We start from the raw sequence: 27,521 nt of genomic DNA, 5'->3' as shown, positions 1-27,521 counted from the left end.
CTTCCTGGGAACGCCTGCAGCACCGGCAGAGGCTCGCCCTCCCCCTGCAGCGGCGTCTGTGTCTATGACCACCCCAGTCACTCTGCAGAAGGCTCTGCCTTCGCCGTCTTGCACGGCAGCCCTCAGCGTGATGGACCCACAGGGTATTGATTTAGTGACAACCACCCCCTGCTAGGAATGGATCTAATGTTTTTATTATACTAAAAATGCTTTAACAAGTTCATCCGGAAGTAGGCGATTTGGATAGTCTTCTCCAAAGAGGGAACTTTCTGGAGACCCGGGGTAGAAGCCACCCCGGACACAGACAGGGTGTTGTTTTCACAGCCTGGAGCTGTGGAGTGGCCTTTCTGGAGAGGCTGCAGGGCTCCGGAGCTCTGCCCGCCTGCTCCTTCCCAGGCAGGGCTTCTGGTTTAGAGACCAGATTGTGGCGAGATCTGGGACTCCTCTGTCCCTGTGTGTTGGACACGGACCCTGAGCATCATCTCCCTGGGTCACCTCAGCCTCCTTCCCGCAGCCTCTCTGCGGCCCCAGGGCTCCCACTCTCACACAGACCTACGTGAGCCCAACTCCCAAAAGCAAATTGCTTGGACTCCCTGTGCCTGTGTGTGACGCAGGGACGGCGGTGCTCGCTCCCGGGGTGTTGTGAGCATCCAGGGAGGTGGCCGAGTGAAGCTAGCCCGGCCACGGGAGCACCCAGGGGAGGGGCCTTTGGATGGGGAGCAGGTGAAGTCCTTCAAGGAGGCAGCTGGGCTAGGGGGCCTGGAGACACCAGCTTTTCAATCTTGGGCACAGCCATGTGGATGAGAAGTGCAGTGCCTTCCCGGAGTCCGTGGCGGCGTCCGTGCGCAGGAGGCACGCCGTGGAAGCAGCTATGCAGCTCCCTGGGGCCTTTGTGGTGCTGCCCCGGAGTGCCTGGATCATAGAACGGCTGGTTTTAACCAAGGAGGACTCCGTGGACAGGAGCCAACACTGAAAGAGCCTGCCCGGTACCTCGATCTTAATGTGAGATATATATATATATATATATATATATATATATATATATGTATATGTATATGTATATGTATATGTATATGTATATATGTATGTATGTATGTATATATATGCCCACTACATAGATACACACTTTTCTTAATGTAATACATATATATACCCACTACACACACACACACACACACACACACACACACACACACACACACACACTGGGAATTGAACCCAGGAACATTCTACCTATGAGCTATAACCCAACCCTTTTTATTTTGAAACAGAGTCTGCTGAGGTAGCCTTGAACCTATGATCCTTGTCTTAGCCTTCCAAGTATTGGGATTGCAGGCATGCATCAGCAAGTCCAGCTTATTGTCAAATATTTTATAGAAGAAAATTTTAGCACTCAAGAAAACTGAAAGCGGAGTGTGGTGGCGCACCATTGTAATCCCAGTATTTTGGAGGCAGAGACAGAAGGATCATAGGTTTTTAGGCTAGCCTCAGCAGCTTAGCAAGGGCCTCTGTAACTTACTGAGATTCTATTTCAAAATAAAAAAAAAAATAGGGCTGGAGAAGTAACTCAGAGATAGAAAGCCTCTGAGTTCAATTCCCAGTTCCACAAAAGAATAAAAAGAAAGAAACTTGGAACAAAAACTTTCAAGGAGCCATCAAATGAGAGATAAATGAAAAGGGATTAAAAGTGAGACTTTAAAGGGTAAACTTGGGCTGACTGGATTTCTGGCTGCCGGAGGGTCAATCGGAGATCCTTTTTTCTTTGTTGGTTGGTATCAGAAATCTTTCTGCTGTGTATGCGTCTGCCTTTCTGACAGCGTACCCGCACGTCCTCCTCCTCCTCCTCCTCCTCCTCCTCCTCCTCCTCCTCCTCCTCCTCCTCCTCCTCTTCCTCCTCCTCCTCCTCTTCCTCCTCCTCCTCCTCTCTCCCCAGACAACATGAAGCCCTTACCCTGAGCATTACCCTTAAGATAGCTAAGCCTGGAGGTGAACGGATCAAGCGAAACTAGAACATCCCTGGGAACCAGACCCTTCAGCGCCAGATCCTAATCTCTCTCCTGAAAGAACCTGGAAGGGGCTGGCTGCCGTCTGTGTTCTGCGCCACCGGGGCTCGCCCCTTCCCTCTCAGAGCGTCGGGCGAGAGCGTCTGCCCTTTCCGTCCGTCATCCGTCCTCCTCCTTGACTCGCGGCCAGAGCATCTTAAACTTGTGAAAACGAGTTCCTCTTTTCACAGCGGCTCTGAGTTTAGACTTGGAAAATATAATTTGGGTTAAAGCTCAATGGGGAGTCCCTCCCTCGGATGGGTTGCCGTGGTGATATGCTGAAGGGATGTGTGGCCTGCCGCTATTTGCTGAGCCTTGGGTCTGGCTTTGTCCGCACCAGCTGGCGGAGCCTCCCCTTCCCAGCCTCCCCCTCTCCCACCTGCTGCCTCCCTGAATCACTGCCCAGAGCTCTGACTATCACAGGGTAAGATGGTCCCGGGGCTCACGGCCGGGCATGTCCTTGCAAACGTGGCCCTGACTGTTCAGCTAGAGCAGCCAAGCGCTATGAAGAATGGGCCGGCCCTTGCTGGCCGCGGAGGTCAGCCTGCCTCCGCCAAATATGACAGCCTTTCCCTACCAGACCCGGGCGGGCCAGGCCCCGGGACAAGGGCAGTCAGGGCAGCCGTCCGGGGCCTCCGGGGACACTTTCCCCACAAATAGAAGCTGACAGGCGAATCAAGACTGGTTCACATCTCTAGATGTGGGCTTGAGGGCGTGAGGCTAGGAGCCACCAGCACATCCTGCAGCTTCAGGGAGAGGCTAGAGCGTTACCCACACCCCCTGCTAGGGCGAGCATCACTACAGGGGGGTGTACAAGGCCACTTGCCCACCTGGGGACTCCCTGGTATGTGGAGACCAGCATGCCCCCAGCGCTTGTTAGGGTCGAATTGTGCACCCCAAGTTTTCACGTGTTAAGGCTGTAACCTCCCTTGTGGCTGTATCTGGAGATGGGGCCTTTAAAAACATCGTTAAGTAGGGTGTGGTGATGCACACCTGGAATCCTAGTACTTGGGAGGCTGAGACAGGAGAATTGTAGGTTCAAGGACAGCCTCAGCAAGTAGTGAGATTCCAGTCAACCTATCAAGACCTGGTTTCACAAAAAATAAATAAGATAGGCTGGAGGTTATAGCTCGGAGATAGAATACCCCTGAGTTTAATCCCATACACACACACACACACACACACACACACACACACACACACACAGTTATTAAAGTATAATGAGGTCTAATATAGCTTGTGTCCTGAGAAAAGGAGATTGGGAACCCACACGGTCAGAGTGATGGTCACATCAGGATGAGGGAGGGAGAAGACAGCGTCCACCAGCCAAGAAAAGAGCCTCAGAGGAGCCAGACTGGACGTCTTGACCTCAGCAGTCCAGCTCCCAGAGCTGTGAGAACACAACATTTGTCATTCAAGTCCCTAGTCTGTGGTACTTGTCACGGCAGCGCCAGGAAACTAATACGTTGTCAAAATCAATACCGGTTTCAGAAGCAAATAGCACAACCTCTAATCAAAACAGCTCTGATAATATGTAGAAAATGGATTCGATCACACACAGGAGGCCAGGAAGCAGAGCGGCCCACAGAGGCCTGGCAAGGTCATCAACGCTCCTTCTCCCCGCCCCCGCCCCAGCCCGCTCAGCTTGCTGGGATCAATTCTGCAGGATTCCCTCACGGTGTCAGGATGGCTGCCACACTCCCAGCTCTCACCTGCAGACAGTGGTGAGGTGTGGAGATGTTCCTACACATCTCTGCCTTGAAAAAGAGGGGAAAGCTGTCCAGAAGGCTGCCAACAGCCCTGTCCTCTGTCCCATCACCATGGCTACAGCGCACGCCCATCCCGGCCAGCATTTGGCAGGATGTGTGTCCTCGCTGGGTGGGATGAATGGGGCCGCGGCCAGTTTCTCCGACACGTGTGGGTGCCGGTGACTGCATCTGAGTAGCGCTCTATTAACAGAGAAGTTGCAACGGGACAGGAGTGACAGCTGGTTGGCACCAGCGGGACCCGCTCTATCACCCTGTTCATCCATCCGTCGCAGCCTGCCTGGATTTGCCTCCCAGGTGCTCTTGGGTTCATCGACTTCTCTGGACCTTCCACACCATGACCATGACCCAAGCCACCTCCTGCTGGACCCACACAGGAGCCAGCCAGCCAGCCAGCCAGCCAGCTTGACTCCACGCCCGGGCCTCTCCCCTCTCTCTGACCGCAGCCTACAGGATAGCTGGAAACTGAAACCTCCCCAAACTTCACCTCCTCAAGTCCTGCAGAGGATCTGCTTGGCCACTTGGCCCCGCCGCCCTCCTTGTCTCTCCAGGGATCAGGGCTCCCGCTTCCTCTTGCCCTCAACCTGGACCTGCACTCTTCCTCTACAGAGAGACACTCCATCCCCTCCACCTGAGCAGTGCTGACTTATTCACAGGCCTGGTGGCTGCTTCCTAGGAGACTCCCTGTCCTCTGACAAGGACATCTGTCCTGGGTGACCCACCCCCAAATCCCCATTGAGAGCATCACAGGGCGGGCGCGGTGGCGCACGCTTGTAATCCCAGCATTCTGGAGGCTGAGACAAGAGGATCGCAGTTCGCAGGCAGCCTCAGCTACTTAGGCCCTTAGCAACTCAGTGAGACCCTGTTTCAAAATAAAGAATAAAAAAGAAGGTTGGGGGTGAAGCTCAGTGGTAGAATGCCCCTGGTTCCATCCCCAGTACAGCTAAAAAAAAACAAAAACAAAAACAAAAAAAACCATCGTGGACCCCTCCTCTGCCAGGGAGCCCTGGGTGAGGTCTTTACCAGGCTGTGCTCAGGGGCCAGCGCGGTGGCTGGGCTGGAGGGTCTGAGATGGCTCCCTGTGTCTGGGCTCCAGCCACTGGCTTCTGCTGGCCTCTGTCCCTCGTGGCCTCTCACCGCCTGTCTCCTTGCACTGTGGACTGAGCCTTCCAAGAGGCCAGGTGAGACTGAAGCCAGCCGCTCAGCCCCTCCCCAGCTCAGCCAGGCCCAGACCTGCGGCAGGGGACAGCGCCTCCTGGTGGAAGGGTGGCCAAGCTCTGCGGGTGCCTTTCTAACCTGCCCGCAGTCCCTGTGGTCCCAAACCAGGGAACACCCGCTTTCTGGAACTTGGCAGGGCGTGCCACCTGCAAACTCACCGCTCTGTCTCTGGGCCCCGGTGTAGCAGCGCACAAAAGGGAGTCGGTTCCCACCTATGTGCTGAATCACCAAACGCAACACGGTGCGCACCAGGTGAACCCAAGAAGCTGCTAAGCGCTGGGGCGGCAGCCCAGTGGCCGAGCGCTTGCCTAGCATGCCAGAGCCTTGGACTCTGTCCCCAGTACCACTCTGCTGCAAATGAAGGCAACTTTGTGAGGCTAAATTCAGTGATCCATCTTTTATTTTTAAATTTGAGACAAGCTATCACTTAGTTACCCAGGTTGGCCTCAAACTTTTGTTTGTGTGTGTGGTGCTGGGGATGGAACCCAGGGGCATCCTACCTCTGAGCTACACCCCCAGCCTGATTTCTATTCTTTATTTTGAAACAGGGTCTCGTTAAGTTTGTAGAGCACAGCGGAGTGAGAGACACATACAGGGTGGTGGGAATCGTGTGGGCACTTTGAACGGCCACCACTGTGGTACCAGGGCCTGGCAGAGAAAGTTCTAGAACATGGCTAATTCCAGCAATAAGCCAAGTCCTCTGAGGCACTGGGCTCCTGTCCCCTCTGCTGCTTAACGCTGTCCTTTCCAGTGAGGGACAGAGAGGGGGGGCAGAACAGTCCCACGACACAGCGACTTCCTTGCATGCAGACCTGGGGCCCAGGCCGGACGTCGAGGCAAGTCCTCAGAGCCGCAGCCCAGGGCCTGTACGTGGCCGCTCCGGGTGGTCCTGACTGCGGACTGAGCTTGTGGCCTGAAGGACTCGAGGGGAAGTCCTCAGGTCTGTGCTGTGGGTAGTCCAGGGGTGGCGGGCTGTACCCGCCGTGGGAGGCTGCAGGGCCCTGTACACCCTGCGGCTGTCCTCAGAGGCTTCCTGTGTGGGTGCAAGGGTCTCCAGTCAGGCCAGCTCCCGCCGGGAACAGGCCGTGACTTGCACCTGGAGGCCCTGTGCCCCCTGAGCATTTGCAGTCTATAGCGTCTAGCGGGACGTGGCTGCAGGTGTGTAGCAGCCGGGCGGGTCTGCAGCACCCACCGCCTGTTCCGGGGACATAAATACGCCCCCACTCCAGGTGGCCTGGGTGACCTCGCTGCTGCAGGGTTGGGCTCTACACACCTGCAGCTCTTGCTGGGTGATCTGAGATGGCCCAGACTAAATGGTGCTAGGTGGCTGTAGAATAAACCATTTTCTAGAATTTTCTGAGCCACCCAGGGAATCATAGAGTTAGTTGGCCTTGGCATCTCTTTCCCGTTTCCAAACCCTCTTCTAAGAAAGGAAGAAGGAGCCAGGGGAAGGGAAGGAGCCGGCAGGCCCTGCGGGGCGGGGGCTTGCCCTCTGGCAGCCTCGTGACCCGCCAGTGCCCCAGGAGGCTCCGGCTGCCGCCTGCGCTAATAAACCTAAACTCCAGTGATTTCAGTGAAGATTTCAGATTAACATTTAAATGAATGCCGGACTAGAAATCTGGAGCCCAGGTCGCTGATGTGACTCCGTCAGCTTGTTCTGTGACCTGGGGCGGAAATTTAAAATGATCTCTCTTCATAGAGCTGCCCCTCCGTGGGGATGGCAGCGCCGTGGTCCCCACCCACCCACCCCGCCTAAAGCCTGGCGCCTTCGCGGATGGTGGGGACCTTGAGCGCGGTCCTCGCCGGGGAATGGGCTCTCTTCCACGGCCCTCGCGGCCCCAGCCACAGGCTGGACCAGCCCCTGGGCTCCCTCCTCAGGACCTCAAGGCTAAGGTCTGGAAGCACCTTGGGTTCAATACCTGTGGCAGGGAGCAGAATGTGCCAGGAGAGGGACACAGGCCCAGGGACAGAGCATGGAGCCTGCAGCAGCCCCAGAGTGGTCCCACTGGCACTGGACAGCCAGGCTTCCCAGGCTGCCCCGGGACTGGAAGGGCCATGAGTACTAGTCAAGTCCCTCCTCGGGGATGTGGCAGTACCACACCATCCCTGCCCTCCTGCACGCCCTCTTCTCCTGCTCCTTCCAAGCCCCCAGGACGCCGTCCCTTCCTCTGATGGTGACCAATAGCATGTCCACCTCTCACCGTATGAGGGGATGCTGAGTAACACGGCCACTGTCTCCCAGGAGCCTGCCCCGTTACCCCTGGAGCAGGGCTCAGAGGAAGGGAGCAGGGCATTAAAACAGGAGCCCTGCTGGGAGTGATGGTGCATTCCTGTAATCCCAGTGCCTGGGAGGCTAAGACGAGAGGATTTCAGGTTTGAGGCCAACCTTGGTGACTTAGCAGGACCATCATCAACTTAGACCCTGTTTCAGAATAAAAAGGGCTGGGAGTGTAGCTCAAAGACAGGAGGATCACAGTTCATGGGCAGCTTCAGCTACCCGGTGAAGCCCTCTGCAACTCAGTAAGACCCTGTTTTAAAATAAAGAATAAAAGGTCCGGTGTGGTGGCGCACGCTTGTCATCCCCGAGCTTGGGAGGCAGAGACAGGAGGATCGTGCAGGTTCGAAGCCAGCCGCGCTGGCTTAAGAGACCCTGTTTAAAAAAAAAAAAAAAAAAAAAAAAAAAAAAATATATATATATATATATATATATATATATATTAGGATAATAGGTCTGGGAGTGTAACCCAAAGATAGAAGGGTTTTCAGGAATCCCAGTACCACCAAAAAAAAATAATAATATAATAAAGAATAAAAAATAGGAGCTGGGCGTGGTGGCGCACAGTTGTAATCCCAGTACTTGGGAGGCTGAGACAGGAGGATTGCAGGTTCTCAGCCAGCCTCAGCTACTTAGTGAGACCCTCCACAACTTAATGAGACCCTGCTTCAAAATAAAGAATAAAAAATAGGGCTGGGGGCATAGCTTGGAGATAGAATGCCCCTGGGTTCAATCCCCAGTACCACAAAAAAAAAAAAAAAAGAAAGAAAAGAAAGATAGGGCTGGGGATGTAGCTTGGAGGTAGAATGCCCCTGGCTTCCATCCTCAGTATATGTAGATATCAGAAGGCCCCAGGGCTGCACCCTCCTGGCAAGCACCATTAGAGTTCCCAGATCAACCACGGTAAAGCAGCCTGAGGGCCCGGGGGAGCTGCCTGGCTGCCATCAGGCCTGAATCTGCAGAAGAGAGTGGGGCGATGCTGGGAGACACAGGGCTCCCAAGCTTGTCACTAGCCCCAGTCAGGAATACTGACAAGTGTCCAGGGGAGCAGGGAAGGGATGGTGAAGATAGCTGCGTGCACCCGGCATTGGCCACACACCGCCCTGCGCCGGCGCCCTCCCGGCCAGGCCACAGCCCTCCCCAGTGTCTCTGTCCTCCGCTGCCTGGGAGGAGGCCACAGCGCGGCCAGTCTCCACCTGACGCCTCTCAGAGCGCCGTGCTCCTGACGGATGGCCTGAGATGAGCAGTAGCTGCCGTGCACGCTCAGGGGGAGGGGGACAGAGGGCTAGCTGGCTCTGCAGAGGGGCTCCAGATGCTCGGTTCTAGGACTGCGGTGCAGGCCCGCCTCGCAGCGCGGGGTGGAGGGGAGTGCTTGCTGCCAGGACTGTGGACATGGGAATGGCGGGCAGCGTGGACGGCAAGGACCGAGCGAGTCTCCCAACCTCTGAGACGGGCCCAGCCACCTCCATGCCCCGGCCTCAGAGAGACAGGCTGCTCCGCAGGAGCGTCGGGCCCAGAGGGACCAGTGCCTCTCGCTGGACATCGCTCAGCAACAGGGGGCGGGTGATTAAGGGTCACTGGCTGTGAGAGGCAGGCTCAGGGCAGCCTCCCGGGCCTGGTGGACAGAGCCCAAGTCCCTGCGCTCAGAGGGTGGCCTAGAACTGCTGCTGCGGGTGTGCACTGGGCCACAGACGCCAGGCCAGCCTTTCTTCCCTCCCAGCCACGTCCTGGAGACGGGTTGGCGCAGAGGCCCATCACAAGGTCAAAGCGAGACACCACTGAGGGACGCAGGAAGCATCTTCTTGGCCTTCTGTGCCCGCTCCCTCCATGGCCACTGCCAACCTGCCACACTGACTTTGCCACCAGCCGCCACGTTCTGAGGCGACTGGAAGACACATGTGTCGGGGGCGCGAAGATTAGGTGGCTGTATGATGGCGACTCCATGCCTAAGAGGCTCCAGCGTCCTTCAGTAGCAGCCGAGCCATTCCGCTGGTGGGCCCTGCCTTCACAGCCGCTCAGCACACCCCCACGGCCCTGTGGTTGGCTTCTCATCCACAGACAGAGCCAAGAGGGAAACCGAGTCAGTGTCCATATGAGCAAAGAAGGCTGGTAGGAAGGAGAGGGGGCTTGCTTCCCATTTGCAAGGGCTCAGCCCTGGGCTGCACCTCAAGGGTCTTAAGTTAATGCCCAGGCCAGGGAGGAAGGGCAGAAGGGACTGTGCGTCGGCCGCACTCTTTAAAAATGACATATTGAGCCGGGCGTGGTGGCGCACGCTTGTAATCCCCGTGCTTGGGAGGCGGAGACAGGAGGATCGCGCAGGTTCGAAGCCAGCCGCGCTGGCATAAGAGACCCTGTTTCAAAAATATAAAATAGGTCTGGGAGCGTAGCCCGGAGGTAGAAGGGCTTCCAGGAACCCCAGTACCACCAAAAAAAAAAAAAAAAAATGACATATTGCAGCCGGGCGTGGTGGCGCACGTTTGTAATCACAGCATTTGGGAGGCTGAGACAAGAGGCTCACGGTTCTCAGACAGCCTCAACTACTACTTAGTGAGGTTCTTTGCAACTCAGTGAGACCCTGTTTCAAATTAAAGAAGAAAATATAGGGCTGGGAGTATAACTCAGAGGTAGAATGCCCCATCCCCAGTACTGCCAAAAATAAATAAATAAATATGACTTATTGTAAATGCAAAAGTGAAACGTGAGCTTTTAAAAAACACCAGGCACAAAAGGATATACAAAGAGAAGGATGCTTGATTGATTATCTTTGACAACTGCAGAGGACAGGAGCCCCCAGCTCCAGGCTGAGGCCTTGTGCACCACCGTGCGGGAGCAGGAGTGCGGAGGTGTTCTCGCCCCCCGGGGTCTGCTTTCTCCGCTCACTCGTGGCTCGCGCCCTGACCACGCTGTCTGTGTCTCGTTTAGCATGCAGAGCCTTGATGGACGAGGTGGAGTACGACGTCACCAGGGCGCGGCAGAAGAAGACCAAGGTGGGCTCCTTCCGAATCAATCCTGACGGGACGCAGGAGCGGAGAAAGGTGGTAGAGAGGAAATGATGTGCCAGTGTATAATTGCGGACATGGGCAATTACCAGCCATTTATCCAAACAGCAGTTGGTCTTAATCTTCCAACCTTTCTCTTGTTCAGGGTATCAGCTCTAAATTGCTTCTGAGTCCTGAGGGACCCAAAGTAATCTTTAAGCTTGAAATTGAAGTATCTCTCTCAGCACCTAAATTTTGTGTCTTGTCGAGTTGGAAGACGATTCAGCTCCGTTGTTCATCAGAATAAAAAACAGCGCTTCCATGGTTCCTGGGTCAGGCCAGCAGGGGGCCCAGGAGGTGAAGGGGCCGTTTCTAATGGGGGGCACAGGATGTAAGCCTCGCCTCCCGGGACGGGCTTGCACACGTGGCCGAGGGGAAAGATAGAGTCTTCCGGCCCAAAAACAACTCCAGGGGGGCTCACCCAAGATCTGATGTGGTGGGGGCTGCTGAAACTGAGAGGTCCGAGCAGCCGGAGGGGCCTGCGGATGGTGTCCTCCCCCTGCAGATGTGGGCTCTTCTCTCTAGCACGTTTTAGAGAACATTGTCCCCTCGACCAGGCGTAAAGCACCCAGAACATCAAGGTCGTTTCAGTCCAGTCTAAGAGGTGCGGCGTAGGAAAGCCGCCGGGGTTCTGAGCCGCCAAGCTGCGCAGGCCTGGTGCAGACTCTCGCGGTTTCCCTCTGTCCTCTCGCATGTGTCCTGTGTTCGAGCAACGTGGGCAGGTGCTGTCTGTGTTTTCTGTGGTCCTGTGATGGCATCCCTGCTGGAGAGTATGGGGTAGGGTGTAGGAAGACCCCTGGGGGCCAGACAAACACCCCTAAGGAATGCGTAATTGGCCCAAGTTATGGATGAGGCAGGAATTTCCACTCCCAGAGTGGGGAGCGCAGAGGCCTCTCTGAGACCTGTTGCCCCCAGAGGTTCTCATGAGGATGGCGCCTTGGAGAGCCCGGAGGACAGTCACCTATGGGTCTGACACCTGCATCCAGGAATCCTAAGGTCCTGTGTGGATGTAGGAACACAGGACACAGCCTCCCGCCTCTGGCACCCTAGGAGCGGTCCCCGCTGTCGAGGAGAGGGGCGTGGTGTGCTACAACCTGCACTGCCAGCCGAACTTGCCGACAAACGGGGCTGATGTCTCTGTGACCTGCAGTGTGGGCCAAGGGCACCACAGTTGTGCACTTAGACCAGGAGAAGGGAGTCTTTCTCTCAAGGGTAAAAAGGCAAAAGGGGCAGGCTAGTAGATCAAGAAGATGAAAACTGTCTCAGGGAAGAGGGAGGTAGCAGGGACTCCTCGGATCCTCCGTGCCAGGCCTTTGAACGGTTTCTAGCCCTGGCAGGGACCCTGCCCGGGACGCTTTCCTGCTTGACTGTCGAGAACACAGAGCGCCAGGTTTGAGGGCAGCTGGGGAGGGAGTGTGGGGCAGGGGTCTGCGGGTATGGCCGGAGCCTTTCCTCCTGGCCCTCCAGGACATCCTGCGTCCTAAGCCTCCCCGGGGTGTTTGATCTGGTGGGGGGAAGGTCTAGGTTTTTCTGAAGAAGCCCCCTCCCGCTTGCCATCACCTTTAGGATGTTACAGTTTAATGTGATCAAGTCAAAACGACTTTCCCAATGTGCCAAAAACAACCGGTCTGCAAAGCCCCTTGAAAGCTATCATGGCTGCAGCAGAATCACGCGGCTCCGGCGACCCTGAGCGACCCCTCCCTGTGTGACGCAGCCCAGCCCAGCTTTCCACAGCAGCCTCGTCTGCAGAGTACCCCACACTCTGTGGACATGCAGCGCGTAGGTCCACTTTGCTGGAGGACCTATCTTTAAAGATCCATTTGGGAATAGGGTGGCTTTGCTTGGGCTTCCTGCTCTGCAGAACTCCCCCACTCCCCTAGGGAACAACTAGGCACCCTGGCATCCTTCCCGCTGAAGTTTCCCTTGCTGTGCCCTTGAACTCTGTGGCGCTTTCTCCAGCAGCAGCTACGTGGTCAACTTGGAATGCAAGGGGCCCTCAGCTCGGCTCGTCTGCCTGCCCTGCTTGGACGGGGGCCAGGCGGCGCTGCCAGGGTACGTGCGGAGGCATCTCCCCTTCCTTCTGCCCTGGAGCAAGGCTTGGCGCTCACCAAAGAACAAAAGAAGGTACGCAGTAGCGTGCTGGGGACAGGGGAGTCAGACCGGACCATCTGCAGACCGGGAAGAGGAGCAGGAGGGCCGGTGCCCTTGCCCAGTGCCCTGCTTCTGCAGTGGGGGCGTCTCCCCATGCAGAAGTAGACCTGCCTCTGGTGCCCTGAGCCCCTCCCACTCCCTGGGACAGCGCCCTGAGCTTCTCTGCCCTCTTCTGGCAGGTTTTGCTCTCTTGGGCTCCCCCCCCCCATATCAGGCCCTGGCACTGGCAGCATGTGTGGCTCGTAGTGAAATCCCTGGTCCCGTGGCTGTTGTGACCCTTCTCCCATGGTCCCCCTTCCTGTGGCTGTTCATGACTTCTTTCCCAGGGGTCCTGCAGACAAAGCCCAGCTGTCAGTCAAGAATCCTGGGCTCCACAGGGCTCAAAGACCCAGGCAATGATCGCCGTGTCCAGAGCCCCTCCTGCCTGTCCCATCCCGACCCGCCTTCCTGGACTTGGCACTGGGCCTCTATGGCCTTCCGCTCAGCCTCCCGCCTGACCGGGCCTCCCTGGCTCTGGACTGTGCGCATTCAGCCTTCCCTGGTCTTTTTTCCCTCTGCTCCGAATGCAAGGATTATCCCAATCATGGTGGTCACCGGCAGACCCATAGGTCCTGATGGGGGCCCTGGCCACCATGGGAGTGGGCAGGCCCTGGGAACATTCTGCAGGACGGGTCAGGTGGCAGCTCCCTTCCTGAGCCCCAGCGACTCCCGAATGTCCAGCACTAGCCCCTGCCTGGCCAGCCTCTCTAGCTTAGCTGCAGGCGCCACACGGCCTCTGGGGAGGTCGTGAGGCATCTCTGCGGTGTGTCCTGAATTTGCGTCCCAATGTCCCCAGTAGAATTAAACTCAGCCCCCCCCCCCCCCAGAGGAGAATGCAGCCTTCATGGGCTGCTTCCTGGAGGACTTCTCCTTCCCTCTGTGTTTCTAGAAATCCCCAAGTAAGCAGCCTGGGAGCAGCCCCTGGACCTTCAAAAGCCTCCGCTGACTGCGTCCGCCCTGTGAGCGGTGTCCCCTGACGTGGTTTCCACATCCCCTAAGATAGCGGTGGGGTTTAGTAGGATGTGGGGGGTTCCCAGGAGAGACAGCAGGGTGTGACTACTTCATATCTGTTCCTGGCCCAGGCAGCAAGTCCCGCTCCTGGAGGTACCACCAGGCAGGCCCCCGACAGCTTCTGCACACCCAGGTGGCAGTGGGCGTGGGGGGCTGAGGAGCCTCACAGCCAGACTCAGCAGCCTCCTCCCCGACCGGAGGCCGACCCTCTGAGCAGGCTGGAAGGGTCGGAGGTGGGGCACTGGCAATTATTATAAAATAAGTCTGATTTCTTTTAATTGACACTGTCCTCAAGGTAGCTCAGGGTCTTCGGTGTTCGCCAGTTTGTAGGAAGCCTATACGGACAGTGGACTGACCCGCGGCTCTTTGGCCATTCGCTACATACGGCGCCTGCCATTCCCAGAGACCACTGCCCCGCGTGTTGGGAACAGCCCCCTTGGCAAGGATGTTAGTGCCACTCCCCTGTTAAAAGGAGAAATTAAGTTTGCACGCAGCAGCTCTTTATTTGATGCCATTTTTATTTATTTATTTATTTATTTATTTTGGAGTACTGGGGATGGAACCCAGGGGCCTTCTACCTCCAAGCTACACCCCAGCCCTATCTCTTATTCTTTACTTTAAAACAGGGTCCCACTGAGTTGCGGAGGGCCTCACTAAGTAGCTGAGGTTGCCCACGAACCACGATCCTCCTGTCCCCGCCTCCTGAATGCTGGGATTATAAGGTGGGCCACTGCGGCCGGCTTGTTGTTTTATGACATGCAGGTCCCAGCCTCTTGCTTGTGAAGCTCTTCCACAGTGGGGAGTCTCAGGGCCGTGAAGTCGGGGTTCAGAGCTCTGTCTCCTCAGCCCCTGGGGGTTGGTGTTGGTGGATCACCTCCCCTGGCTGAGTTCAGGGGGACGTTCCCGCCCCACCCGTCCTCTGTGTTAAAAAGCCGCATCTGTCTGGTAACTTGCAGCCAGCGCCGCGGCAGCCTGTGACTTCTCTGGCTGGCTTTTCCTTTTTAACAAGTAGAATTCGTGGCAGTTTTAGTAGAAGGTGTGAATGGCGCAGCCTGTGGCCACGGGAAGGCAATTTGCCCCTCAGTCAAGTGCAATTCTGCCTCTCCCAACGAGGCTGGCGCTGAGCAGCTCACCTTTGCCCTGCCAGTCGCAGCCCTGAGTCTGGTGGCTGGATACAGGGCCACCAGTTGCTGTACTAGGGGGCCCGGCAGAGTGTCAGGGAGCCAGGCCACAGTCTCCATGAGACGTGGGAAGTTCCAGCAGAAACCGCCAGCCGATAGTAGTGGAGATGAGGCCAGCGTCTCCTTTAGACCCCCACCTGACACCTAACATGTAAAGCAGCAGCTGGGAGGAAACAGGGCCACTGCACTCGGCTGCCTTTTAGAAATGCCGAAGGGCTGAGGGAGGACTTGGGACTCAGGTTTGACAAAGTGGCATTAAGTTAATTTGCTAAGTCAGTCGATACAAATGGCAATGTCGTCTGCTATTTCTGGAGCTACCCCTTCTGGCACGCAGGAGGAGCCCCAGAATCCCAAGGCACCCAGGATATACAGTGCACAGCACGCGCCACTGTACCGCGCCCTGCTCGCTGAAAAACGAGGGTGGATCGTGCTCACCTGCCAGGCAGGAGGCGGGAGGGATTTGGTTGAGCAGGAATTTTGTCATCCATTAGTGGTCCATAGGTCAGTTTAGTGGGTGGTACCAACATGTAAAAACATAAAATATCAGAATGCACTCATAGAAAAAGAAAATATTGTTTCTTGACATTTTGTATAATGGGTTGTAATGCAAAGATTAGGGCATGTCTAAAAATTTGAAAGCTACCACAGCAGGCATCTGTTCCTCGCATGGGACATTAGCCTAAAGTACTTCACTGAAGCCAGGCGTGGTGGCGCACGCTTGTCATCCCAGCATTTGGGAGACTGAGACTGGAGGATCCGGATTTGCAGCCAGCCTCAGCTACTCAGTGAGGCCCTGTGCAACTCAGTGAGACCCTGTTTCAAATTAAGGAATAAAAAATAGGACTGGGGTGTAGCTCAGATGGGTTCCATCCCCAATACCACAAAAAAGATACTTCATTGAAATCACTAATGATATTAATAGTTATTAATAACCAAACACCTATGTAATACTTTCTGACTACCTATATAGGAAGGTCGCGCCTTCTCCTTGAGTCCAGGCATTATGTCAGGAATGGCTTTGGGCTTTGTGGTCTATACTCTATACAGACCAGAGAATCCAGGCTGGGGACCACAGGCCTGGCCACACCTGGCTCCTGTTCAGGCCCACAGCCCCATGTGCGTCCTAATCCTGTGCTGTGGCACAGTCTCTGAGGAGACAAGCCAGGCTTCTGGGTGGGATAGACACACAGGGAATCGATTCCCCATCGGGGTCTGCACTCTGGCCCAGAGACCCCAGCAAGGCTGCATCCAATACCAGAGGGCCACAGGGGGTCTTGAAATGACCCTAAGGTGACAGAGTGAGAGAGTTCAGTGGACGGCGACCTGGAGGAAGAGGGAACAGCTCTGTGTTATGTCCTCCCTCCCTCTCTCTCTCCCCCTTCTCTTTCTCTCCCTTCCTCCTCCCTCTTTCTCTCTCTTTCCTTCTCTCCCTTCCTCCTCCCTTCTCTTCCTCGCTCTTTCTCTCCCTTCCTTCCTTCTCTCTCTTTTTTCTCCCTTTCTTTCTTTCCTTTCTTGCACTAGGGGTTGAGCCCAGGGGCAGTCTACCCCCGAGCTCTACCCCCAGCCTTAGTGTGGTTTTCTGAAGCAGGATCTTACCAAGTTGCTTCCCTAAGTTGCCCAGGCTGGCCTCAACCTGGATCCTCCCGTCTCAGTCTCCCAATACTGCCATCCCAGGCGTGCGCCACCAGGCCCAGATCTTGTGTGCCTTTTCTAACAAGTGGGAAATGTGCCTGGCAGCCACATGGATCCCGACCCCCACCGTCCCTGCTGGGAAAGCCTCCGCCCGTAGCTAGGTCATCCGTGCAGGGGCAGCGAGCCGCCCTGACCCGCTGGGAGCCATCTGTCCTGGGCACATGGTGCCTGGGGGCGGGAAGGGAGCAGGGCGCCAGGTCTGCCTGCACAGGTGGCCGGTTGGCGTCATGCTTGGCGAGTGTGGGGAGCTCCAGGGACCCCGGGTCTGCAGGGGAAGTTCTGAGGAGTCTGAAGACTGGTTAGAAGACAGTCTGCGCCTTTCCTGGAGGAAGGGACCGAGTGAACAGCAGGAGCTCCAGGGACTCGCCCTGCCCCGAGGAGATAGCAGCCCAGGAGTGAAGTTACAGCCACAGGGACCCAGGAATTGCCACACCGCCGAAAAGCCAGAGGGTTTTCCTGGTGTGAAGTGTGAAGAAGAGGTCCCTGGCCCGTGTGCACACAGCCCTCTTTGTGTGTCTTCATCTGGAGGATTCTCAGAGTATATAATTTCAGAGTTGTTTTTCTTTCCGTCATCTTTTAAAGTTTTTTTTTTCTGTTATAAGCACGTCATATTTTTTGTAGCACTGGGAATGGAACCCAGGGGCCTTCTACCTCCAAACTACATTCTTAGCCCTATTTTTATTTTTTATTTGGAAACAAGGTCTTACTAAGTTGTGGAGGGCCTCACTAAGTAGCTGAGGCTGGCTGCGAACCTGCAATCCTCCTGTCTCAGCCTCCGTGAACTGGGACTACAAGCATGTGCCACCACGCCTGGCTATGTCATTTCTTATATAATTTAAAAACACAGAGTTTTCAGGTGCCTTTGTTTTGTTTTGAAATCAGAACTTGGTATCGTTGTAGCATCATCTCCAGTGAGCAAGATGGGAGCCACAGGTGGCCACCGGAGTCTCTTTCTGGAAAGTGCAGGTCTTCGCTGGCCAGCCTCCCAGGGCCGCTGGTCCTTCCCCAGCTTTGGGAGCTCCAGCCTCCGCTCCTTCTTATCCCGCAGTGTGTCCGTGGTCCCGGGACGCTTACTGGCCAAGAACCTCGGGCTGGTCTCCCCTCTCAGCCACCAAGGAGACGCAAGATGTCCAGACCTTCAGGAGCAAACAGCTCCCTCCTCTTCTCAGAAGTTCCAGCTCTCTCCTCTCAAAGGAGACAAGCAAGAAGGAAAAATGAACCAAGGGCTGTGGTCCTGAGCACGCTAGCCTCCAAGCATGCAACTTGGCTTGTGTACCGTTTTTCTTTTTAATTTGCTTAGCGAATCTTACGACACATCCTTTCTGTTTTCTTTTGACCTGTTCAAAGGGGAAGCAGCATACTCAGTTGCCTGAAGGATGCTGGCCTCTGTGGCTTCAGGAAAGGCTGAGCCCTCGGAGCCACGGGGCTGGGAAGGGCATCTGCTGCACCTGGTCTGGTCCCCGCTCTCTCGCAGAGCTTCACCTCCTCGTCCTCCACCTGCAGCGGGCAGGGAAGAGGGAGGGACAAAGAGGACTCCTGGGAAAGTCCAAGTCTGCCTGTGCTCCTGCCGGCTAGCAGGCTAGCGTTCAGTCTAGCTGCAGCCATGCTGTGTGCCCTGGGGAGAAAGGAGCTGGTGGCCATGTGGTCTCTGAGCCTAAGCAAGGCACCTAAACCTTCATGGGTCTGCGTGACGGGTTAAAGTCCTCAAACCTGTATTACAGGTGTCAAGCACCCACCCGGGCAGGCAGAAGTAGCCCGCCCAGCCCATGGGCCCATCTGCTCCAGCAGCCATCGGTCCACAACATCCCTCTTTCCAGGGACCACAGGTGACAGCTCACATCCCGGCTTGCCCTGGCATGCCACACAAGCACAGCATGGTGACCAGATCCTGCTGCCTCTAAACACAGCCAGGTGAGGACAGCCTGGCCGGGCCATCCTAAGGGTGCGCTGCTTGAGCCCTCTTTGCACCCAGCAACCTGCTGGCTGGGCCCAGTGGCAAAGACGCAAATCACAAGCTGACAGGAACCAAAAGCTTGCACAGGGCACGCTGGGACCACCGGGGCAGCTCCGTCCTGAGGGATGACTGGCTCTGTTCAGAGAAGGAGGCTCGAGGCCCAAGATTCCCGCCACAGCTTGGTCACAAAGCCGTGCCCACTTGACCTGCGCATGCAGGAATACAAAATAGAAAACTGCCTCAGCATTCAGGAGGCTGAGCCTGGAGGATCACGGTTCATGGGCAGCCTCAGCTGCTTAGTGAGGCCCTCCGCAACTTAGTGAGGTCCCATATCAAATTTTAAAAGAAAGAATAAAAAAATAGGGCAGGGGGTGTAGCTCGGAGGTCGAATGCCCTGGGTTCCATCCCCAGACCTGAAAAAAAAAAAAAAAAAGAAAGAAAACTAAAATCCCATGCCTGCCTCTTCAGCCCACAGTGCCCTCTTGGACACCGCAGCCACGGCAGGGTGCTGGCATGAGCGGGGAAAGCTCCTGGAACTGTGGACTCCTGGGCCCCAACTACCTCCCTGGAGGCCGGGCAAGGAGCCACCTCACCAGCATCGCTGCCTGTGGGCACCCACGTGGGGCCGGGTGTGGTCCAGGACGCTGCGGCGATGCTGGGATGCTGAATTGGTGTTAGGGGCTGGGGGCTGCTGGCTGAGCGGGGGAGCCTGCAGGATGCCCCTTTCTGAGGACCTCACCTCGCCTTTCTGCTGAGACCCCGACCAGGAGTCACTGGCCAGCCAGGGCTGAACCTGCGCTCTCTTCCTGAGGTGTGGCCACCAGACACACCCTCCCAGGAGGAGCTGGCAGGGCCACCCTCCAGCTTCCCTGCACCCGGGTGCGCACAGGCAGAGGTCCCGTCTCTTGCGCGCTTTCTGGGTTGAGCCACTGGTGCTGTTTGAGAGTCCCAGGCCGCACCTTGCACCAGCAGCTAGCTGTGGGTTCACGAACCTTCTTCACCTGAGGCTGCGGCCCCATCACCGCCCAGTCCTCAAGGTGGTCTCTTTCTGTTCCCAGCAGGGGTGACCTCAGAGGTGCCCGCTCCTCCCACCAGTGCAGCCGGCCCCCCCCAGGCTGGGGCAGGCACTGGAGAGACCAGATGATACGCCCGCAGCCGGCCGCTTTCCGGCTCAGCCGTGTTGGGGAAGGCCTCAAGCCAGCCCAAGGCAGGCACAGGGAGCGAGTCTGGGCGCGGGCGTTTCCATGGACCGTGTGTCTGTGTGTACCCGAGTATGTGTGTGAGCTCATATGTGTACATTGCTTGTGTGTGTGTGTATGTCTGCCTGTGCATGCACATTTATAGGAATGTGTGTCTGTGTTGGATGTATGTAGAAATGTGTGTGTGTTCATGCACACGTGTAGAAGTGTGTCTCTGCGTGTCTACCACAAATATAGGAAGCTGGGCGTGGTGGCGCACGCTTGTAATCCCAGCATTTGGGAGGCTGAGATGGGAGGATTGCAGTTCGTGGACAGCCTCAGCTACTTAGTGAGGCCCTTTGCAACTCAGTGAGACCCTGTTTCAAAATAAAGAATAAAAATAGGGCAAGGGGAGTAGCTTGGAGGTAGAATGCCCCTGGGTTCCACCCCCAGACCCACACAAAAAAAGAAAACAACAACTACAGGAGCTCCAAGTTGTCTGTCTCAGAGCAGAGAGGGGAACTTGGTGACTGTGATGAGGAGGCCTGGGTGGGTATCCAAGGGGTCAGCTTAGGTGGTCAGGAGGCCGGCTGCACCCAGGCTCGGGGAAGGGGAAGCCCCCCCCCCATCTCCAGACTTGTGCTCTTCCTGGCGGGGCCAGCAGGGGGCCCTTTTCCCCAGGGCTTTCCATCCAGGCCACTTCCACTAGGGGTTGACGCCCCTCCCCCTCCCAGACCCCAGGGATTAGAAACTCCCAGTCCTCGGGGACCAGGAGAGGAGGGTGACACCAAATTAAAAGGGAAAGAGATTATTTTAATCCTCCAAGTCATACTGAAGCGACGCAGGGAGCCCCAGCCACTTCGAGTTTGTCCTTCAGAAGGAAGCGCGAGGAAGGGCCTTTGCCACTGGAAGCGGGTAATTACAAACTGCACATTTCCCTCCTCTCAATAAGAAGATCGCCTTAATCCCACAGATATTGCTCTCGGGTCAAAGGTGCTCAGATTGTCCTCAGGCCTGGCGTTGTGGGCGGGTGGAATTCCAAGCCGGGATCAGCTTTGGCCTCTCAGGGGGTTCAGAGGGGTCAGGGATTGAGGGAGCCTGGAAGGTCGGTGCGAGGGAGCGGTGGTGCCCCTGACTGGCCTGCGTAGTCCTGCAGGGCTCTCCTCTCCAGGAACCTCCCCCTGTTTCCATCTGTGGGATTTTGCAGACCTTCCCTGCCCCTTCCCTTGGGCATCCATGGACAGGAAGCCAACAGTAACTTTGCTTTGAGAATCATCCAGAAGGCGGCCCAAATGTTCTCATCTCCCCCTCCTGCTCCAGGACTGAATGTCAAGGCAGACTCACCTGTCCACCAGCTAGAAATGCCAGGTCCTGGGCCCCGGGGCAGAGAAGGTGGCTAGGGCTGGAGGAGAGGAACCCCCTGGACTCTGTCGGGGAGAGTGGGCTTCCAGGGTCAGGCGGAGCCACGCAGAGAACCTGTGCTTGTGTGTCCCGGGTCCGGTCGTCTCTCTGTTGCTTCTTGCTTGCGTTAGCCACAGTGGGCGAAGCTCCAGAGAGGTCCAGAGCATTTACCTGCAGGTGAGAACCAGGATGGGCTCACCTTGGGGCCGGGGGGGGGGGTTGCAAGTGAGTGGCAGAGGAAGGCAGCACGCTCGGTACTGATGCCTGAGGAGGCTTGCGGGCTGGACTCTGCTCTGTTTCCCACGGACTTTAAACCCCCACAGCCAGGAGGCAGGGGGCACTTGTCGGTTGCCAGACTGAACTTTGTTAGCATGGCAGCTTCTTTGCTTTATGATGGGGGGTGGTTGCCTGGAGGTACTGTGTGGTTTTAAAAATTCAAGTTATTATCAATTGCATTTGATTGAAAAAAGTTTTCCAGCAACCTTGTTGAGGAGGAGGTAGATACCATAGAAGTGGGTGTACATCACCAGGTCTGAGAGATAGCATCACCCCCCGAAACACTTTAGTAGACTGTGGCCTAGAGTGGGATGAGGAGCCCGTGCGCCACCCTGGACCCAGCCGCCTCTGCAAGAGGACTAGGTGGAGCTCGCTTGATCAGCTTAAAAACAGTCATCTGAATTCTCAGAACCAACTTTTTCTCTGCAGGGTTTAGTTGTACTCAGAGAGTATCCCAGCAGACCTGGGCCTAAGCGGAATCCTCCTGGACAGTTTGAACGAAGGCTCACGCATTACTTCTCTTTTCTTTTTTCTTTTTTACGCCATCTCTGTCTGGAATCCAGGCTGTGCTGGTTCCTGCATTAGACACGCGTGGAGTTAGGATGTCATGGTGAGGAGGTGCCGGCTCATGTCGTGGGGTCCCTGCTGCTGCTGCTGGGCTGTGCAGGCTGCGGGGGGGGGGGGCACAGGCTCCAGCCCTCCCTCCTGAGGGAGAACAATGGTGTCCCCAGCCAGGCACTCCCGGCCTGCCCCTGCCCCTGCAGACCCTCGCCCTCCAGCCAGCCATTCTTACAGGGCTCCCTGTTTGCTGTCTGCCCTTTGATTGTGCAGAGCTGACGGGAGCGCTCCCACAGGGTCACCGGAGCAGCTCTTAGGAAGCAGAAATACAAATACGGAATTATCCCCTTTCTGCATGCTGACTCTGTGCACTCCGCAGCCCCCATCGGATGGGGAAACGTGGCATCCTGAGCTGCTGGCAGGGCGGAAGGGAAGGACTGGATTAAGGCAGCCAGATAAAAGTCAGGCCAACCAGCAAGCCTTGACAGCCAGCAACATCAGACCGCTGGCCAGCAAGCGCTCCACCCACGCCTGAGGACCTCAAGTGCTGACCAAACATTTTTTTAAACCTCCAACTTGCGTTTTCTAACCCTCCTGAGTTTAAATGCCACAACTAGTCTAATTGCCTGTATGCTCAATCACACAATTTAGGGAAGGGAGCCCTTAAATTTAGCTTACTATCCAGTAACAGCCTCATGCCAAAACTGGACCCGATTCCTTGAATTTTGACTTAAAAAAATATAAACATTCAGCCTAGAAGGTAGAGAAAATTCATTATCAAAAACTCTGGCAGAGGCCGGGCATGGTGGCGCACACTTATAATCCCCGCGCTTGGGAGGCAGAGACAGGAGGATCGCGCAGGTTCGAAGCCAGCTGCGCGCACTGGCTTAGGAGACCCTGTTTCCAAAATGAAAAATGTAAAAATAGGTCTGGGAGTGTAGCCCGGATGTAGAAGGGCTTCCAGGAACCCCAGTACCACCAAAAACAAACAAACAAACAAACAAACAAACAAACAAACAAAAACTCTGGCAGAGTATGTGCCCATTTTTTTCCCTTTTCGAAGGCATGTCTGGAAGGAGAAGCACATTGCCAAGGGAGGGGAGTGGACGGCCACATCGGCTGTCCGTGGTCGGTCAGCAGAGGCCATGGGACACAGGGCGCTGCGTCGGAGGGGACCTTGCGGCCTCGGTGTGGGGCGGGCAGGCGGTACAGGGCTGGGCGTGTGAGTCGAAGGTGTCAGGACCTGGGAGAGCTGGAGCAGGGACCCTTGGCTTGCAGGGCACAGCGCCGACATCTCTTTGGACTCCCGGTGCACACATTCCCGCCTTTGTGACCAGGGTCCAGGCCCGTGGTTCTCACAGGGACATCCAGGCTCCCACGGGTCTTGGGGCAGTGGCTGGAGGGCAGAGGTGGGGATGCTGCTCATGTCCTCAGGGCACTGGGCAGCCACCACAGGGACTTGGCGGGTGCTCGCTACCAGTACTGGCGAGGGTCCAGAAGTCCTGCCCAGTGGGGATCAGCGGCTTTCCTCATGAGGCCTGGAGGACAGGGTGGCTGGCAGCCTACACAGCGCAGCCCCGTGGGTGGCATCTCCACTCTTGCTGCCAGTTTGGGACCTCTGTGCAGCTAGATCTGATGTGGAGAGAGCAGGACATCACAGGAACCAGAACATGGGTAGGGCTGTGCTCACATCTGCTGAGACTCCGCAGTGCGCCCAAGAGTGTCCCATCACAGGTATGTCCATCAGAAGCTCAGAGTGTGACTTTGCTGGGACACGCTGTCTTTGCAGAAGTCATCAGAGAGGATGCAGCCAGCGGAGTCAGTGGTCCTGCTCCAGTGGCCAGCCCCTGATAAGAAGATGTACACGGGGTCTCAGGCGATGGCAGAGGCCTAGGGTAGGGTGATGAGTCTAGACGCAGGTGCACTGTGAACCCAGAAGCTGGGAGAGGCAGGAAGGAGCCCACCGGCTCCAGCACTGGGGGAGAATGGACTATCATTTGAGCTGCCTGGTTCATAGAGGTGCCTGGTTAGAGCAGCCCTCAGAACAAACACAGGCTGGAAATCTCCAGGTCCGCGAGGCACAGGGGAGGTGGTAGCTGAGCTCCCAGAGAGAGAGGATGGCGGCTTGAGGGCCACACCAAAGCAAACGCGCAGTGTGTTTGTGTGTGCGCACATGCGTGCGTGTAGAGAGGGCTCATAGAAGACAAGAAGGATCGGGAGCCCCTCTCACCTGAGCCATGTTGCCCAGGACCCCTCCTGGTGGTCTCCTGGGTCCCGAACCTGGAACACTCTTTGCTGCACCCGCCAGGTTCTCCTAGGTAGAGAATCTTTGTCTCTGACCGGGTCTCTACCAAGAGAGGGAAATCTTAGAACACCAAGATGGCACTGCACTAAGGACGAGGCCGCCCAGCAGGGCCGTGGACGGGCAGGGACGCCTGTCAAGTTCTTGTTTGACGTGCAGGAAGTGCTTGTAGACTCAGCCACCCCGCCAGGCGCGGCTTCCAGGGCTGCTTCTCTCTTCCAACATGGCCACCTCTCTGGGGTGACAGCGGCGGTCCCTGTGCGGGTCCCCAGGTGGAGCCTAGTGTACCACAGGGAAGGAGGACTAGTGACTCAGAGTGGCCCCGGCAGAGCTGTGTGAACCCAAACACCCAAGACGGATGGGCCTGGGCTCTGGGCAGAATCCTGCAGAGCCAATGAGGTGAACTGAAAGCAGTTAAGGGGATGCTGGTGTAGACCAGATTGCAAAGGAAAGAGCCAAGACCTGATATTAAAGGGTCAAGATGCTGAGGCTCTGTGGCGTCCTCATCCCCTTTCTCCTGAGCTTTCTGAGAACATCAGAGGAAGGTGGCCTCTCCAGACTCATCAGAACTACCTGCTAGCCCAGGTTAGACGTTCTGGAGAGTTCTGTCCTCCCCTCTATTTGAAAATGTAGAATTGAGGGTCACCCTTAATATTTTAGAGGTTACTGGGGTCCACTAATAAGACCACCCACTGTCAGGACAGCTCTCCAGCCGTCCCCGTGCTTCAGGGAGAGACCAGAGCTCCTGGCGAGGTAGTGGAGGCCATGTCTGGAGAGGGGTCAACGCTAGGGTTCGGGTCTTAAGTGACCCCCGGATGCCCACGTGCTGAAGCCCGGTCCCCAGCCTGCGGCACTGCTGGGAGTTGGTAAGAACTCTAAACGGTGGCCCCTACTGGGAGGAAGTGAGTTCTCCTGTGGTATGCCCTGGAAGGAAGGTTGGCTCTCCCTGTGTCTCTCTGTGTCCTGGCCATCACGAGGGCAGCGATTTTCTCTGCCACCTGCTCTCCACCAGGATGTTCCACCCCGTGGGCCGGCACTCTGAAACCGTGAGCAATATAAATGTTTCCCCCTTCAAGTTGTTTTTCTCTGGCATTTTGTCACAGCGATGGAAAACTGTCTAGTACGATCTCCTTGGGCTCCCAGAAAGTCCCCTGATGGGAGCCCCAAAGTGGAGCAGGAAACCTTGACTGGCTTCGGGGTGTGTCTGGGTCATATACAAACGGGACTAGTGGAATACCCATGCATCTAACAGCTCCATTTTAAATTTTCAAGTATTTCTGTGTGTGTGTGTGTGTGTGTGTGTGTGTGTGTGTGTGTGTGTGTGTTACTGGGGATGGAACCCAGGGGCCTTCTACCTCCAGGTGACATCCCTAACTTATTTTATATTTTATTTGGAAACAGGCTCTCACCAAGCTGCCGAGGCTGGCCTCGAACCTGTGCAATCTCAGCCTCTCAAGTACTGGGATTACAAGTGTGCTCCATCAAACCTAGCTATTTCATTATTTAAAAATGTAAGTTGCCAAAGCAATGTAGGATGATTTTAACTAGAGGTAGATAGTTCCTGGTCACCTATAGTTTTGATTTTTGCAGTTTCAATGTCCCACAGTCAACCAAGGTAAAAAAAGTGGAAAATTCCAGAACAGGATTCAGGGAGTGTTTCATAAAGTATTGTGAAGTCAGAACTTTGGACCCAGAGTTTATAATTTGAAAGAAACTCAGAAAGTTGTCATTTTCAGATATTAATGTTTGGCAATCACTGATAATCATTATGACCAGGTATTTTTTTTTTATATGTTTAGCCTGTTACAGAAAATTAGCTGAATTACAGGGAATTATCTTAGAAACATTCTTGAAGATTCTAGGGTTTTGAAGTTTGCTGGTGAGAACAAGATGGGCTTTGCACACCCATTTTTCTCCTAATCTCTATATTCTCCATTTTGATGACTTACCATGCTTGGAAGCTATTGCAATTTTGGAATTTTCCTCCTCAAATATCTGAAATGGGAAACTTAATTTTCAACTTTTGATCCATATTCACATGATAAGAAAATTAATCTTTATCATAGGTATGTGCATATAGAGAAAACAGTACACATAGTTTTGAAACCGTGCTTTCCTCGTGTGATGGGCTAAGTCGTGCTCCCCGGATTCATCCCTGAAGCTCCTAGTCCCCACATAATTTTGGAGAGAGGCCTTTAAAGAGGTGCTTGAGGCTGAGTGTGGCCATAGGCAGGGGTGGACTGGCGCTGGGCCAGGGGCACTGGAGTTTGTTCTCTACCTGTGAGAGGGCAGCACTTTGACCTTGGGCTCCTCGCCTCCAGGGGAGGATAAGGATTCTGGCCAAGCCCCTGGCCACTGCGGTGCCCACGTAACAAGTGCTCCTCGGGGTGTCCTCCAGGCCAGGAGGTCGAGATGTAGCTCAAGTTCAGCTGTGTCTTGTTGTGGTTCTGAGGGTTGAAGGTTCAGGCACTGCACCTCCCAGCTACAGCCTCAGCATGTTGTTTTTATTTTGAGACTGGATCTCCCTAAGAGGCTGAAGGTCTTGTTAATTTGCTGAAGCTAGCCTCAAACCCGCAGTCCTTCTGTCTCCCAAGTGCTGGGGTTACAGGTGCGTGCTACTGTGCCTGGCCTAACTGAAAAAAAAAATTGTACTGGGGGTTGAATCTAATGGTGTTCCACCTCTGAGCTGTACCCCCAGCTTTTTCAATTTTCTGCTTTGAAACAGTCTTTCTAGGTTGCTAGAGTCTCACTAAGTTGCCAAGGCTGTCCTCAATCCTGCGATCCTGCTCTCAGCCTCCTAAGTACTGGGATTACAGGCGTGCACCATCACACCTGGATCTCAGTTTTTAAAAGCTAGCTGAAGATGAGCATGGTGGCATATGCCTGTAATCCCCATACTTGGAAGGTGGAGACAGGAGGATCACAGGTTCAAGGCCAGCCTCATCAACTTAGTAAGACCCTGTTTCAAAATAAAAAAATGAAAACGACTTGGGTGTAGCTTATGGGTAGAATATCCCTGGGTTAAATCCCTAGCACCATACCAAAAGGTGTTTTTATAGCTTTCTCAGACTTTTATTAAATTCTATATTTTATTCTAGCTGTTGTCCACTGCAACATAACTGTACATATCTCTTTCTAATTCATTCTCTCTTTCTCTTCCTCTTTCTCTCTCTCTTTCTCTTTCTCTTTCTCTCTTTCTCTCTCTTTCTCTTTCTCTCTCTTTCTCTTTCTCTCTTCTCTCTCTTTCTTTCTCTCTCTTTCTCTCTTTCTCTCTTCTCTCTCTTTCTCCTCTCTCTCTCTCTCTCTCTCTCTCTCCCCGCCCCCCTCCCTGGGAATTCAACCCAGGGACAGTCTACCTCTGAGCTACAGCTACAGCCCTGTGTTAGTTTTTATTTTGAAATGGGGTCTGGCTAAGTTTCCACATGCTGACCTCAAACCT

At 55.2% G+C, this 27,521-nt stretch overlaps 1 protein-coding gene across 1 annotated transcript in view; it reads left to right on the top strand.

The window, feature by feature from the left end:
* Positions 1 to 27,521, top strand: part of CNPY1 (canopy FGF signaling regulator 1) — a gene marked incomplete at both ends in the record, with an annotated part of 52,622 nt that overhangs the window by 5,491 nt on the left and 19,610 nt on the right. The window contains one exon of the mRNA XM_080701511.1: positions 10,224 to 10,336. Within this exon, the coding sequence (XP_080557637.1) occupies positions 10,224 to 10,336 (113 nt within the window). The remainder of the gene's footprint in view (positions 1 to 10,223; positions 10,337 to 27,521) is intronic.

The sequence above is a fragment of the Muscardinus avellanarius genome, assembly GCF_963383645.1.
Source record: "Muscardinus avellanarius genome assembly, chromosome: 9".
Classification (NCBI taxonomy): Eukaryota; Metazoa; Chordata; class Mammalia; order Rodentia; family Gliridae; genus Muscardinus; species Muscardinus avellanarius.
The sequence above is the reverse complement of the archived record's forward strand: the minus strand, read 5'-3'. Positions and strand labels throughout refer to the sequence as shown.